Source organism: Phocoena sinus, chromosome 4 (assembly GCF_008692025.1).
Source record: "Phocoena sinus isolate mPhoSin1 chromosome 4, mPhoSin1.pri, whole genome shotgun sequence".
Classification (NCBI taxonomy): domain Eukaryota; kingdom Metazoa; phylum Chordata; class Mammalia; order Artiodactyla; family Phocoenidae; genus Phocoena; species Phocoena sinus.
Genome location: NC_045766.1, coordinates 40,015,008 through 40,028,451, shown reverse-complemented (window position 1 = coordinate 40,028,451; position 13,444 = coordinate 40,015,008). Strand labels below are relative to the sequence as shown.

Here is a 13,444-nt window from a genome sequence, read left to right as displayed (position 1 = left end):
AAACACAGGTGGGAAAAATTATAGCTCAGGCATTATTCAGCAATATTCATGCATTCTAGAGGCAATTACACTTAAAATTAAAAAAAAAATTAAGACTTTATCTTATTTTTAGAGAAATTTTAGGTTCACAGCAAAATTGAGGGGAAGGTACAGAGATTTCCCATATATTTCCTGCCCTACTCCCCATGCATAGTCTCCCACATTATCAACATCCTCCACTAGAGTGATACCTTTATTACAAGTGATGCATCTACATGGACATATCATAATCATTCAAGGTCCATTGTTAACATTCGCCTTATACTTTTATTAAAAAAGAATATTTTTATAGAAGTATACTGCATTTATTGCTATGGAAAGAGTCACAACATATTGTTTTGACAGCAAGTTAAAAAACTGTTTATCAGGATGACTACAATGTTTAAATAGAAAACCTATGTGCATAATAAAATCTAAATGGATATATGCCACCGTGTTAACAGTGGATATCTTGGATATCACTGGAATCCACACATCATAAGCAAACTCTTCAGCAGCTGAATTGGTGAAGACATCTGAGATGGACTCAGGACTCACTGATATTACTTTTATTCTGTTTAATATTTTTCTGTAATTTACTGTATAAGAAACTAAGACCTGAAAGTACCGGCAATACACAGTATACAGAGGCTCATAGCTTTATTTAGCACAGCTGTAAATGACCTCTAACTCTATTTTAGACAGGGAAGCTGTGATGAAAGTGTCTTGCCATACAGCTGGATAAAGTCTCTGAAGAAAAAGAAACTGCGAAGGGACTACTGAACTGTTTGCTTTCTAATTCTAAGGGTTAAGAAGGTTAAATAGGGACTTGGAGGAAAAATTGAACTGGAAGTCAGGACTTCTTTGCAACAGTCGTTGCCAGGCAATAATTTCATAACGTGGAAAGGGGGCAGAGGTGGGAGGAAGAATAGGGAGAGACAGAGGGCAGGAAGCCTCAGGGAACCTATTAAGTCACAATGCAAGACGCTGCGCTTTAAAGTCTAGAATCAGGACGTACCGGCTTGGCTCAAGGTTAAAAAAAAAATAGCCCTACGAATCCTTTTTGTAAATATCGTCTGCCTCCGCCAGACCCCGTCTTTCCCGGGACGCCATCCCGCGGCCCCAAGAGGGACTCCAGGCCAGGGTCACGGCTGCAAGAAGCACCCCAGCACACTGAAGCGCCCCCTGAGGCGCGCCTCTGGAGCTCTGGAGCGGCAGCCCACGCCTAGTGCGCAGGCACAGAAAACTCGCCGCGGGCCTCGTGCCAAGTCCTAGAGATCACGCCCCCGCCTCGGCCCCAGGGGTCGGCGGTTTACTTTCGAACAGCGGCCCCGCGCTCTTTCTATTGGCTGATGCTACGCAGTTGAAGGTTGCCGGGAGACTGCGCCTGCGTCTTGAGGCTCTCAAGCCCCGCCTCATCTGGGAACCTGAAGGCCCTCAGGGCAGAGGAGGGAGGGCGGGAATTCGAGTAGCTTTCTGCGTCAGCCCGCAGGCTGTGGAGCTCTGTTTCTGCTGGTGGAGTTGCCTGGTTTTCCCTTCCCCACGGTGAGTTTATAAGGAGCTTCTCTTCGGTCAGACAAGGCGGCTCTTGGTCCCTCTTTCCCTGTAGCGCAGGCTGGTGTACTGCATGTGTTTGGGGCTTGGTGATGGAGAGGGCTAGCTTGGGCCCCGCGTCTTGGGTCCCTCTTGTCCCAGGTGGAGAGTTTGGGGGACCTCGTTTTCCTCCCGCCAACAAGGAACTGCATTTCCGTGAGGGAGAAGGTCCTCTGTGGTGGGGAGGCGGAGAGAAGCTGGACTCCGCCGAGCTGGGCGGCCTCGCGGCGGCTCGGAAAGGAGGACGCCGAGGCGCGTTGGGAGAGAGGCCCGGGAGGATTTGTCATAAACCTTCGGGAAGGGGAAGGGCAAGGGCACTGCTGTTTCGAGACCCTTCTCTGGGAGGCGTTCTCATTGGACTTAACCGCGTAGGTGTAGTTATGCCCATTTTACAGATGTGAAACGTCAGTTCTGAGGGGCACTAGGTAAAACTGACCCAGGGTCTGTCAGCATTTAAATGGCAGAATTGAGAGATGAACAGACATATTAATGGGTATAACCTAAATCAAGATTTATAATTTTAAGCTGGCAAAATATTTCACTCTCATGGGTGCTACTTGTCTTCCAGTTAACTTTCAGCAGTCTAAAATGACGGTGAATGTTTGCTCCGTCATCACGATTGTTGGCTAATATTTTCAAGAGCTCATAAGATACTTGACGCTATAAAAAGTGGTCCTTTGTGGCAATTTATTTGGTCACAGACTTGGGATTTTCAAGGTACAGGTGATACCTATCCTGCTGAACCACAGCTGTTGATATTTGTCGCTACTTTTAAAAAACAGTGACGCTTAGGGAAGGTAAACGTCAAAGACAGTGAAATTACCAGGATATCATTCCTTATGATATCATACTTAACATACGTTTTGAGAATATAAGTCTAGAACATTAAGATAAAATTATTTTTATTTTAGAATAAAAATAAAAGAATCTGAAAAAGTTGAAGATATATATTCAATCTGCAAACCAGAAGGTCAACAAAGTGGTAAGTTCTGGGAGATTAAGTAAATACCAAAGAAATTTTCAGTAAATTTTTACTGAGCGTGTGATTTAAAATGTAAGGGGAAAGTTTTAAATCTTTTGAAAAACGGTGTGTATGTTGGTGGTGTATATAATTCAAACCATATAGAAGGATCATAAAGTGAAAAGTAAACAACTCCCTTATCTGACCTATATCTTAAAGTTAGTCACTGTTAACTCTTGTTTACTCTTCTAGAAATCTTACAAGGATGTGTGTATCTTAATACAGACACACGCATTTAACACATACAGATCTGCAAGTTGAATTTATTAAGTTATCTGGATACCTTTTTACCATATATTTTCGTATTGATCTGCATTCCATTTTAATGACGAAGTAGCTATCCTTTAAAGTAAGGTACCATACTTTATTCTGGCAAGACGAAATTTTAGTTTTGGGTGATATTAGTTGTTTGTTTGTTTTTTTAAATAAATTTATTTATTTATTTTTGGCTGCACTGGGTCTTCATTGCTGCGTGCGGGCCTTTCTCTAGTTGCGTCGAGCGGGGGCTCCTCTTCGTTGCAGTGTGTGGGCTTCTCACTGCGGTGGCTCCTCTGGTTGATGAGCACGGGCTCTAGATGGGCGGGCTTCAGTAGTTATGCCATGCAGGTTCAGTAGTTGTGGCTCGCAGGCTCTAGAGCGCAGGCTCAGTAGTTGTGGCTCACGGGCTTAGTTGCTCCACGGCATGTGGAATCTTCCTGGACCAGGGCTCGAACCCGTGTCCCCTGCATTGGCAGGCGGATTCTCAACCTCTGTTCCACCAGGGAAGTCCAGTGATGTTAGTTTTAACATTTCTTTTCAGCAAACATATTGCTGAATTTTTCCCACCAAATATATATGTATTTTTCACTTTCAAAAATATTTTAAAAAAGCAAAGAAAATCTTAACTGCTCGTATCAGTTCCTGGTTAAATTGCATTAATAGTTTCTTTTTTAGTTTGGGGAAACAGGTTGATGTCAAAATTCAGGAAAACAGTGCAAATGGGCAGAGTTAAAATCAGATCGGACCATAGAATTTTGTTTTGAAAGAGTTAGGTGATCCTTCATTATTTTTGTACATTTATATGTACAAAAGTATTTTAAAAATCTTGCCCCATATTTATAGATGGCACAAATGTAGTATTTCTAAAGTAAGTCTTGAATTGCATAAAATGTGCTTTTTATTAGGTAGGGCCACAAAGATGTGAGACCCAGCCTGGGAAGTGGCACCTCTTGAATTTTCCCAGACTTACAGCTGATTCACTCTAAGTCCTAGAGCAAGTCATCTAACTATAATGTGGCAAATTTCTCTTCAGAAGGTGTAAAATGTAATGAATGTTTTATAACCATTCATGTTTAGAGATGAAAGGCAATAATGCATTAGGGAATTAAAACTTAAAGAATAGTTTACACAGGAGAATGGGTAATGATATTTTTGGTACTGCCCAGTTCTCCATCATCTGCTGTCAGTGCTGACCATCCATAATATGCTGGTTAGACATTATGGAGTCTCCATAGGAAATCGGCCCTCTGGAGAAAGACTGCATAAAAAGTTTAGAAATTCAGTAATGTGTTTGTTTTTGACACTTAAGCACAAGAAATTTGTGAAATAATTTATACGTAGATGATTTAGCTTCAGGTTTATTTCCGAAAAGATTTCTTTTTTACGTTCATATTTCTTGGTGACTTTTTTTTTTTTTTTTTTTTTCGGTACGTGGGCCTCTCACTGTTGTGGCCTCTCCCGTTGCGGAGCACAGGCTCCGGACGCACAGGCTCAGCGGCCATGGCTCACGGGCCCAGCTGCTCTGCAGCACGTGGGATCTTCCCGGACCAGGGCACAAACCCGTGTCCCCTGCATTGGCAGGCGGACTCGCAACCACAGCTCCACCAGGGAAGCCCTCTTGGTGACTTTTAAAAGGGAAGCAGGAAATCTTGAAGTAAGTTATCAATTTGTACTTGGGCTTTTAGTACCCGCTGGAGGAAAATAACATTTTACATGGGTTATTTTAATTTTTTTTGTTTTTAAAAATTATATATTAATATAAATCAATTCTAAAATTAATTTTACGGGAAAGGCTGGTTAATAGGCAAGACACTTAGACATTTTAAAGTTTTTTTATTGTTTTGAAACATACATAAAATTTACCATTTCAACCATTTTTTTTTTTTTTTTGCGGTACGCGGGCCTCTCACCGTTGCGGCCTCTCCCGTTGCGGAGCACAGGCACCGGACGCGCAGGCCCAGTGGCCACGGCCCAAGAGCCCAGCCGCTCCGCGGTATGCGGGACCCTCCCGAATCGGGGCACGAACCTGCGTCCCCTGCATCAGTAGGCGGACTCCCAACCACTGCGCCACCGGGGAAGCCCTATTTTAACCGTTTTTAAGTGTGTAGTCAGAGGCATTAAGTACATTCCACATTGTTGTGCAACCATCACCATCTATCTTCTGAACTTTTTCACGTTTCCAAAGTGAAACTGTGCACTCATTAAATAACAACTCTCCAAAGCCCCCTGTAGCCCCTGGCTTGTTTATTTAAAAAGCCAGCTCTTGGGTTTATCAACTCTAACAATTTTCTATATTCTAATTCATGGTTTTCATCATGCATTAGAATTTTCTTCTGCTTTTCCTAGGTTCATTTTCTTTTCTCTTTTTTTTTTTAAGATAAATCCTTTTTATACTACTTCTGTTTGTTAATGAAAGTATATGGCTTCAGCTCTGCCATGTAGAACTTTCTTTTAACCCTGTAGATTTTGCTAAAGAGTATTTTTATTATTTCATATGGATAAATTACATCTTGGCTGGGTATAGAATTCTTAGGTCATATCCTTTTCCTTCCAGATCCTTGTGGATATTGATTGCCACATGTCTTTTAGCATTCCTACTGGAGGTGTTCTGGTTATCTACTGCTGTGTAACAAATGTCTGATGGTTTGGATGGCTGCATGTCCCAAGATGGCTTTTTCACTCACATGTCTGGCACCTCATTGCTTCTCCTTTTGGCCTCTCTCATCAGCAGAGTAGCCTAGACTTTTCACATAGTGAAGAGGCAGCAATCTGCTAGGCTAGCTAAGGACTATACCCAGAACTGTCATAGTGTCACTTGTACTGTATCAGATTGGTCAGAGCAGTCACATGTCCTGTCCAGATCTTTTTTTTTTTTTTTTTTAACTATTTATTTATTTATTTGGCTGCATGGGGTCTTAGTTGCGGCACGCGGGATCTTCGTCGCGGCATGTGGGCTTCTCTCTAGTTGTGGTGCAGGCTCTACAGCACATGGGCTTACTTGCCCCACAGCATGTGGGATCTTAGTTCCCTGACCAGGGATCAAATCCGCCTCCTGTGCATTGGAAGGCAGATTCTTAACCACTGGACCACCAGGGAAGCCCCAAGCCCAGATCTTTTTGAGGGGAGAATAGATTTCATCTCTTGATAGGAGAATACCAGCAAAGTCACATCACAGAACAACATGTGGGAGTTAATTGTTGTGGCCATCTTTGGAAATTATAGTCTCCCAGAGAATTCTGAGACTATTATGTATTGTTTTCCTTTTTTGGGTATCTTACTTTTCTTCCTGGATGCATGTGGGATTGTCTTTATTTATTTATTTAAAATTTTAATATTTTAAATGGTATGTTAATAGTTGAAAGTAAAACAGAACTTAGGCTTATAATGAAAAACAGCAGCCTCCTGCCCTCACTCTCCCCACTCTTGATTCCTGCTTTCCAGAAGCAGTCACTTCATTTCTTTTAAATATTTCTTTTGGTATTGCTTCTTTATTCATAAATAATTTGCTTTTAATGTGACTTCTTGATTTTTCACTTTTAGGCATGTATTGACTTCTTATAAGAGAAGATTAAGATAAGTTCTTAAACTTTGTTTCCTTCCCTTATTCCCTCCTCCCAGCATAATTTTGTCAGTTTCTTAGTTTGGGCTGTTATAACAAAAATACCATAGACTAGGTGGCTTAAACAACAGTCATTTATGTTTTTGCAGTTTTGGAGGCTGGGAAGTCCAGGATCAGGATGCTGGCAAAGTTGGGTTTTGGAGAAAGCTCTCTTCCTGCTTTGCAGGTAGCCATCTTCCTGCTGTGTCTTCACATGGCCAAGAGCAGAGAAAGAGAGGCAGCAAGCCCTGTATCTCTTCTTCCTATAAGGGCCTAATCTCATTCATGAGGGCTCTACTCGGATGACCTAATTACCTCCCAAAGGCTCTACCTCATTAATACCATCACATTAAGGGTTACGATTTCAACTTACGAGTTTGGGGAGACACGTTCAATCCTTAACAGTCATGCTTTTTGGTAAAATCAATATTTAATATTTAAAATACTATAACAAATAGGACAATTGAGCTATATAATGTGTTGTAGTATTTCCTCTTTTCATGATTCCCTCACTTTTCCCTAAATGTAGTTTTCTCATTACCTCTCAATATGTTCAGACACGTGAAATATTGTCAGTTCCATTTAGTTACTTAAAAGCATTCCTTCTGGATTTGTCGTCTTCCTCCAGACTACTATTTCTCTAGGCTTGCTGCACAGTTATCCAGGACTTCATTTCATAGTTATCCTGGTGAGAATTATTGTTTTTCTTTTCTTCCTGCAGCAGCTTCTTTAGAAAGGGTGGGTGATGGGTGGTTCAGTTTTGAGACCTTTTGTGTTAAACTATCTTTAGACTATCTACAAAATTTATTTACTTTGAGTATAGAATTTTAGGTTGGAAGCCATGTTTTCCTGAGAATATTGAAGAATTGCTTCATTGTCTTCTAGTTTCCAATGTTGTTACATACACACAGCATAGCTAAATCCAAGATGTTCATACCAGAAAATATTCATAGGAAAATTTTTTTGCTCCTTTATTCCCCCTCAGGAGTCTAGGCTGGTTATGGAAAATTTCTGATGCATAAAATTTCACACTAGTTTCTGTAAGAACTAGCCCCTAAGCATGATAGCCACCTTTATCTTCTGTTTCTCAGGCAGCAACCAGAGTTAGAAAGTTCCTGGCCTTACGTAGTTATTTTCAACCAGGCTTACTTCTGTTAGTCAGTTCTGACTTAAAAATTTGTTGCCTAAAATCAGTTTTTCAAAAATCAGCTAGAAGAGGGTAGTCTTAGATTTGATTTCTGTATCTTCAAGTTATCTACACGTTTCTGATTAAATTTTGTTAAAAATTTTATGTGCTATGGAAGTAACTTTTGAGACCAGGATATTTGCTTCTACTTTATGTAAGTTTAAGAGATGATATTTTCTAGACAATATTGTTACTGAATATCTTCATTCTAAAGAAAGTTGAGCTTTTGGGTCCTTAAATGAGTTCCCAGGGAAAATGATTTCTAACTTTTTGACAAATATAGGACTTTGGAGGGAAAGGTTGGGTTCTGTTTTAGAGTTGATTTTTGGTACTTACATTAAATAACTAATATTAAATCTAAATTGAATATATGTCCAATGCTCACATTTTATTCCTTTGCAAAGTGCTATTCTGTTTATTCCTTCATTATGAATTCTGACATCACTGAAATAAACTGAGAAACGTTTTTCTTGGGTGGTTTTTCTATTTCAGAGCTCTCTGTAGGTAAAGGGTAGTCATAAAGGCTTCCCAACATGTAGGCACTTAAATTTATCTGCAGTGAATGTCGTCTTCTGTTGTCCAGTTATTTTTGTTTCCTGGAATGCCTCACAGTTCAGGCTTATTAGTCTCTCACATCTTGGCTCATTACGGTTCTTAATATTGTCAGTCTGAATGGAGTATTTTCTATTTTCTGATGGTCTCTTGATAAAAGCTTTTCCTAAGCAGAGATTTTGCTATTTAAAGAAAAAAAAAAACCCCCAAAACTAAGGTCTGGCATTTTATTAACATTGGTCTCTTAAGGGGCAGTGTTTATTCAACCAACATTGAGTGAATGCCTACTGTGTGTCAACTTCTGTGCTTAGATACAATTCCTGCCCTTATTGCAGGCTTTATATTCTAATGTATTGAAAAATGTTACAAAATTCTTTATTTTTTTGACTTCGCTATGCAGCTTGTGGGATATTAGTTCCCTGACCAGGCATCGAACCCAGGCCCCGGTAGTGAAAGTGCTGAGTCCTAACCACTGGACCTGCAGGAATTCCGACAAAATTCTTTTAAATAAACTCCATCTAAGTGCCCACTATGAAGTAGAAGTGCAGTGTTCAGTGAGATTAGGGGACCTAATCTGGGGGAGGAGGTGGGACTCAGCTTGAGACTTGAAGAATGAATGAGTTGGGTTTTGCAATTGGTGAAGATGAGGTGCATAAGAGCTGTAAAAAAAAGTCTGAAGAGGTTTTTGTTTCTTAAAAGTACAATTAGGTATTTGTAGATACTTCTAACAGTTTTTATAGAGGAGGACTTGGTAAGCTTTAGATTTTGCATGAATGGCACGTGGAAGGCTTGTTGGAAATATCAGTAATAGCTTGCCAAGACGTCAAGTTACTTGTGTCAGAGAGGGTCTCTGAACTGTTGCTGGATTTCTTTCATGAAGGAAAGATGACTAATGATGTTCTTTACCACTAATGCTCTAGTGGTCCGTAATTCATAATTACCACAATCAACACTTCATCTTTCAAACTTTTTTATCGCAAGAACTAATTCAGAAATATTACTTCCTTCCAAATCTTAAAATTAACATTACTTGATACTATTACACTGTGCTGATTCAGGGCTTTAAGCATACACGCTAATACTCCAAAATTCAAGAAGCTTGAAATTTATAGAACAGTTAGAAATTTAATAACTTACTTTAGAAACTATGGTTGAGCCAACTGAGAGTGTGAATTGAAGAATGTAATTTTGTTAAGAACTTTTTATTTCATAGAAATATTTAGTCTTACCTATTCATGATTTGTGTATAGTTTTGATTTTAGCATCTTAGAATGTAAAAAGTTGCAGACTAGTTATAATCATTAAATAGACTTCAGCAGAACACCCCAAAGTAAATAAGCTCTTAAAGGTGATCAATTATTCAGTGTTAGGAATTGCATTATATAGAAAGCTAATTTTAAAAATCTTACTCTTTTAAATGACAAGTACAGTATATTAACAATTTGGAGGTTAACACCTAAAACTTTACATTATATGTGCATGTGTCTTTGTTATATGTAGAATTAAAATACTTTTTTCTCTTGACAGGAAATGCACAATTTTGAGGATGAGTTAACATGTCCTATTTGTTACAGTATTTTTGAAGATCCTCGTGTTCTACCATGCTCTCATACATTTTGTAGAAATTGCTTGGAAAATGTTCTACAGGCATCTGGTAACTTTTATATATGGAGACCTTTACGCATTCCACTCAAGTGCCCTAACTGCAGAAGTATTATTGAAGTTGCTCCAACTGGTATTGAGTCTTTACCTGTTAATTTTGCGTTAAGGGCTATTATTGAAAAGTACCAGCAAGAAGACCATCCAGATATTGTCACCTGCCCTGAACATTACAGGCAGCCGTTAAATGTTTACTGTCTCCTGGATAAAAAATTAGTTTGTGGTCATTGCCTTACCATAGGTCAACATCATGGTCATCCTATAGATGACCTTCAAAGTGCCTATATGAAAGAAAAGGACACGCCTGCAAAACTGCTTGAACAGTTAACTGACACACACTGGACAGATCTTACTTGTCTCATTGAAAAGCTGGAAGAACAAAAATCTCTTTCAGAGAAAATGGTCCAAGGTGATAAGGAAGTTGTTCTCCAGTATTTTAAGGAGCTTAGTGATACATTAGAACAAAAAAAAAATTTTTTCCTAACTGCTCTTTGTGATGTTGGCAATCTGATTAATCTAGAATATACTCCACAAATTGAAAGAATGAAAGAAATAAGAGAGCAGCAGCGTGAATTAGTGACACTGACAACATCTTTACAAGAAGAGCCTCCACTTAAATTTCTTGAAAAAGTTGATGATGTCCGACAACGTGTGCAGGTCTTGAAACAAAGACCACTCCCTGAGGTCCAGCCTGTTGAAATTTATCCTCAAGTAAGCCAAGTACTGAAAGAAGAATGGAGCAGAACAGAAATTGGACAGATTAAGAAACTTCTCATTCCTGAAATGAAAATTTCTTCAAAAAGGATGCCATGTTCCTGGCCTGATAAGGAGGAAAAAGAAGTTGAATTTTTAAAGATTCTAAACATTGTTATAGTTACACTAATTTCAGTGATGCTGACGCTGATCCTCTTTTTTAACCAACACATAATGACCTTTTTAAATGAAATCACCTCAATATGTTTTTCTGAAGCCTCTCTATCTGTTTACCAAAGTTTATATAAGAATGTGCATGATTTAAAGAATATACTGTGTCACACTTTATATTTACTGAAGGAATTCATGTGGAAAATAATTTGTTGAAAATTCAAATCTGAATTGTTTAAGTAGGCTTATTCTGTACAGCAGAGACTAATCACCATTGCTAAATGGAGCAATAGGGGTAGCATGGATAAATAAAATAGCAAGCTAAAGTTTATTAGAGTTGCAACAAATATAATCCCTTTCATGCTTCTGTTGAATAGAAAATGTGTCATCAGAAGTTAGAAATGAGACAATGTCTCTCGTTTTCTGAAAACCAGAACAAAATCTAGTAATTACTTGATTTTGAGTATTATCCCATTTCTATTGGTTTGAGAGGTTGACTTAATATCACTGTGATATTTAAATATTCTTGTACCAATATTATCTTTTAGCATTATATACTGCAGTGGTTGGCTCTGCAGTTCTTTGTGTATACGAAGCTTTTAATTAAAAGATGGCAAAATCCCGAAAGGTATAAGCTTGACACTTCTGAATGGACAAATGATGGTGAGAAGAGGTTTTAAATTCAAGTAGCAAAGTCTCATAGTGAGAGTGGATTGCTTACATTAAAGATGTGTTTGATCAAATGTACATGATCCACACACAATGTGTTTTAGGTAGATTTAAGAGCTCTAAAATGTTTGTATCAGCATTCACTCCTAATAAAACTATTGCTTTGGGAACGCTAAAGTGCCATTAGGGACCAAACAGTAACATTCCCTAGTACTCATTATTCTATGGTTTGTGTAAATTTATTTTAGGATTGTATTTAACTTTTGTGTAGTCTTAGTCGTGTCAGTCAAATCAGTTCTTGGCTAAAAACTCTAAAACATGTTACTAGAATGGAATATTATTGATATATCCCACCCTCATCATATTTGAATGGCATCATGTTAACTGTTAGGTCTAAAATTTTCTGTTGAACTTTCTCTTATGCTAATGCCAAAGTACCAATAATTTGATCTTATTTTCTTGAATTGTGTCATAAAGGGAGGCTACTTAGTCATTAAGTCAAATCCCTTTGATTTAGTTTCCTTTTTATTAACAGGGGCTGAACTGTGGTGCTTGTGGTAGGGCTCTTAGCCCTTTTGTCCTTGTAACCGTAAGTACAAGCTCACTCACTTTCCAGAAATTTCAAATTGGCTCTTGGATCACATATTTAGGAGCCTTACTTAATTCACACATTTTCCGGGTCAGATTAGGTCCTATAGCTGTGACTGTACTCAGGGCACTAGTTCTAAAATACTCCTTAGTGTCTTATCTACTGAGAACAAGTCTGAACACTAAGATGGCTGGCTGTATTGTCAATTTATGATCAGAATCAGAATATCAGAATCAGAATAGCACGACTAACTATTGTGTGGGCAAAGAACATCTGGAGGTGGAGGAGGTATATATTCAGCTTACCAACTAACTTTAGACTGAAGTTGCATCGACTTGATTAAAGTAATAGTTACAACACAAAAATGCCACATACTTTTTGGAATATGTATAAATATTAGCACTGAAATGTTAGGTATTATGTGTCAAAATTGTAATCTCATATTTCTCGTGTGTATTAATCCTCACTTTTGTAGATTAGGAAACAGACACAAAAGTGAATTGCCCAAGGCCATGTATCTAGTATATGAGACTCCATGTATTTTCAGAGTTCATCTGTCGTGCTACCTTTTTAAAGGATTTAAGCCAAGATTTTCAAATCTAATATGTCTATGAATCACAGCTAAAAACTGAAGCATTTTAAGTTTGACCTTAATATTTTTTGTAACTTGCCAGTTTTAGTAGAACTTTACTGTTGGATAAATTTTATGTAGTGTGCATGAATATAGTCAAATATACAAAAGTAACTGAGTCTTATACATGCTCTTCTTTTTGTATTTTTATCAGGAGGATGAGACTGTAAAATTTAAAGTATGTAATCCTGAAATATTTCTAAGTTTATGTATAACAAAAGTATATATTTTAATAAACTCATTTTGATATAAGCACTGAGTGGCTTAATAGGGCAGTCAAACTCGGGAGTGGTTGCTTTGGAATTTTCATATGGACTTACGGGCACTATCTACTTTAACTCTTTAAAAGTTAGTACTGGGCGCTTCCCTTGGTGGTGCAGTGGTTAAGAATCCGCCTGCCAACGCAGGGGACACAGGTTCGAGCCCTCGTCTGGGAAGATCCCACATGCCGTGGAGCAACTAAGCCCGTGCGCCACAACTACTGAGCCTGCGCTCTAGATCCAGTGTGCCACAATTACTGCCCACGTGCCTAGAGCCCGTACTCCGCAACAAGCCACCGCAATGAGAAGCCTGCACACCACAACAAAGAGTAGCCCCTGCTCTCAGCAACGAGAGAAAACCCACGTGCAGCAGTGAAGACCCAGTGCAGCCCCAAATTAAATAAATGGATAAAATAAGTACTAAGCTTTACTACTCCATTGGTTATTAAAATATAATATAAAAATATTAAATTCCATTCACCTCTGTTCTCACCAATGAAAAAGCCCTTGATTATGTTGATACTTTTTTCTAGTTACTTTTCCTTT

The 13,444-nt window shown here is 38.6% G+C and overlaps 1 protein-coding gene across 3 annotated transcripts; it reads left to right on the top strand.

The window, feature by feature from the left end:
• The first annotated feature begins 1,419 nt into the window (after positions 1–1,419).
• TRIM59 (tripartite motif containing 59) lies at positions 1,420–12,890 on the top strand. Of its 3 annotated transcripts, XM_032631468.1 has the most exons (3): positions 1,420–1,563; positions 2,523–2,593; positions 9,754–12,890. In XM_032631468.1, exon 3 carries the CDS (start codon positions 9,757–9,759, stop codon positions 10,963–10,965), a length of 1,209 nt encoding a protein of 402 aa, XP_032487359.1. In that variant the 5' UTR covers positions 1,420–1,563; positions 2,523–2,593; positions 9,754–9,756; the 3' UTR covers positions 10,966–12,890. The 3 variants fall into 3 exon arrangements, with proteins under 3 accessions (XP_032487359.1, XP_032487361.1, XP_032487360.1); XM_032631470.1 differs by lacking the exon at positions 2,523–2,593 and having other exon boundaries at positions 1,495–1,563; XM_032631469.1 differs by lacking the exons at positions 1,420–1,563; positions 2,523–2,593 and adding an exon at positions 4,417–4,544.
• The last annotated feature ends 554 nt before the right edge of the window (positions 12,891–13,444 follow it).

What these genes read in the sequence shown, in the direction of transcription:
- TRIM59 (XM_032631468.1), top strand. Translation starts at nt 9,757, where the DNA reads ATGCACAATTTTGAGGATGAGTTAACATGTCCTATTTGTTACAGTATT.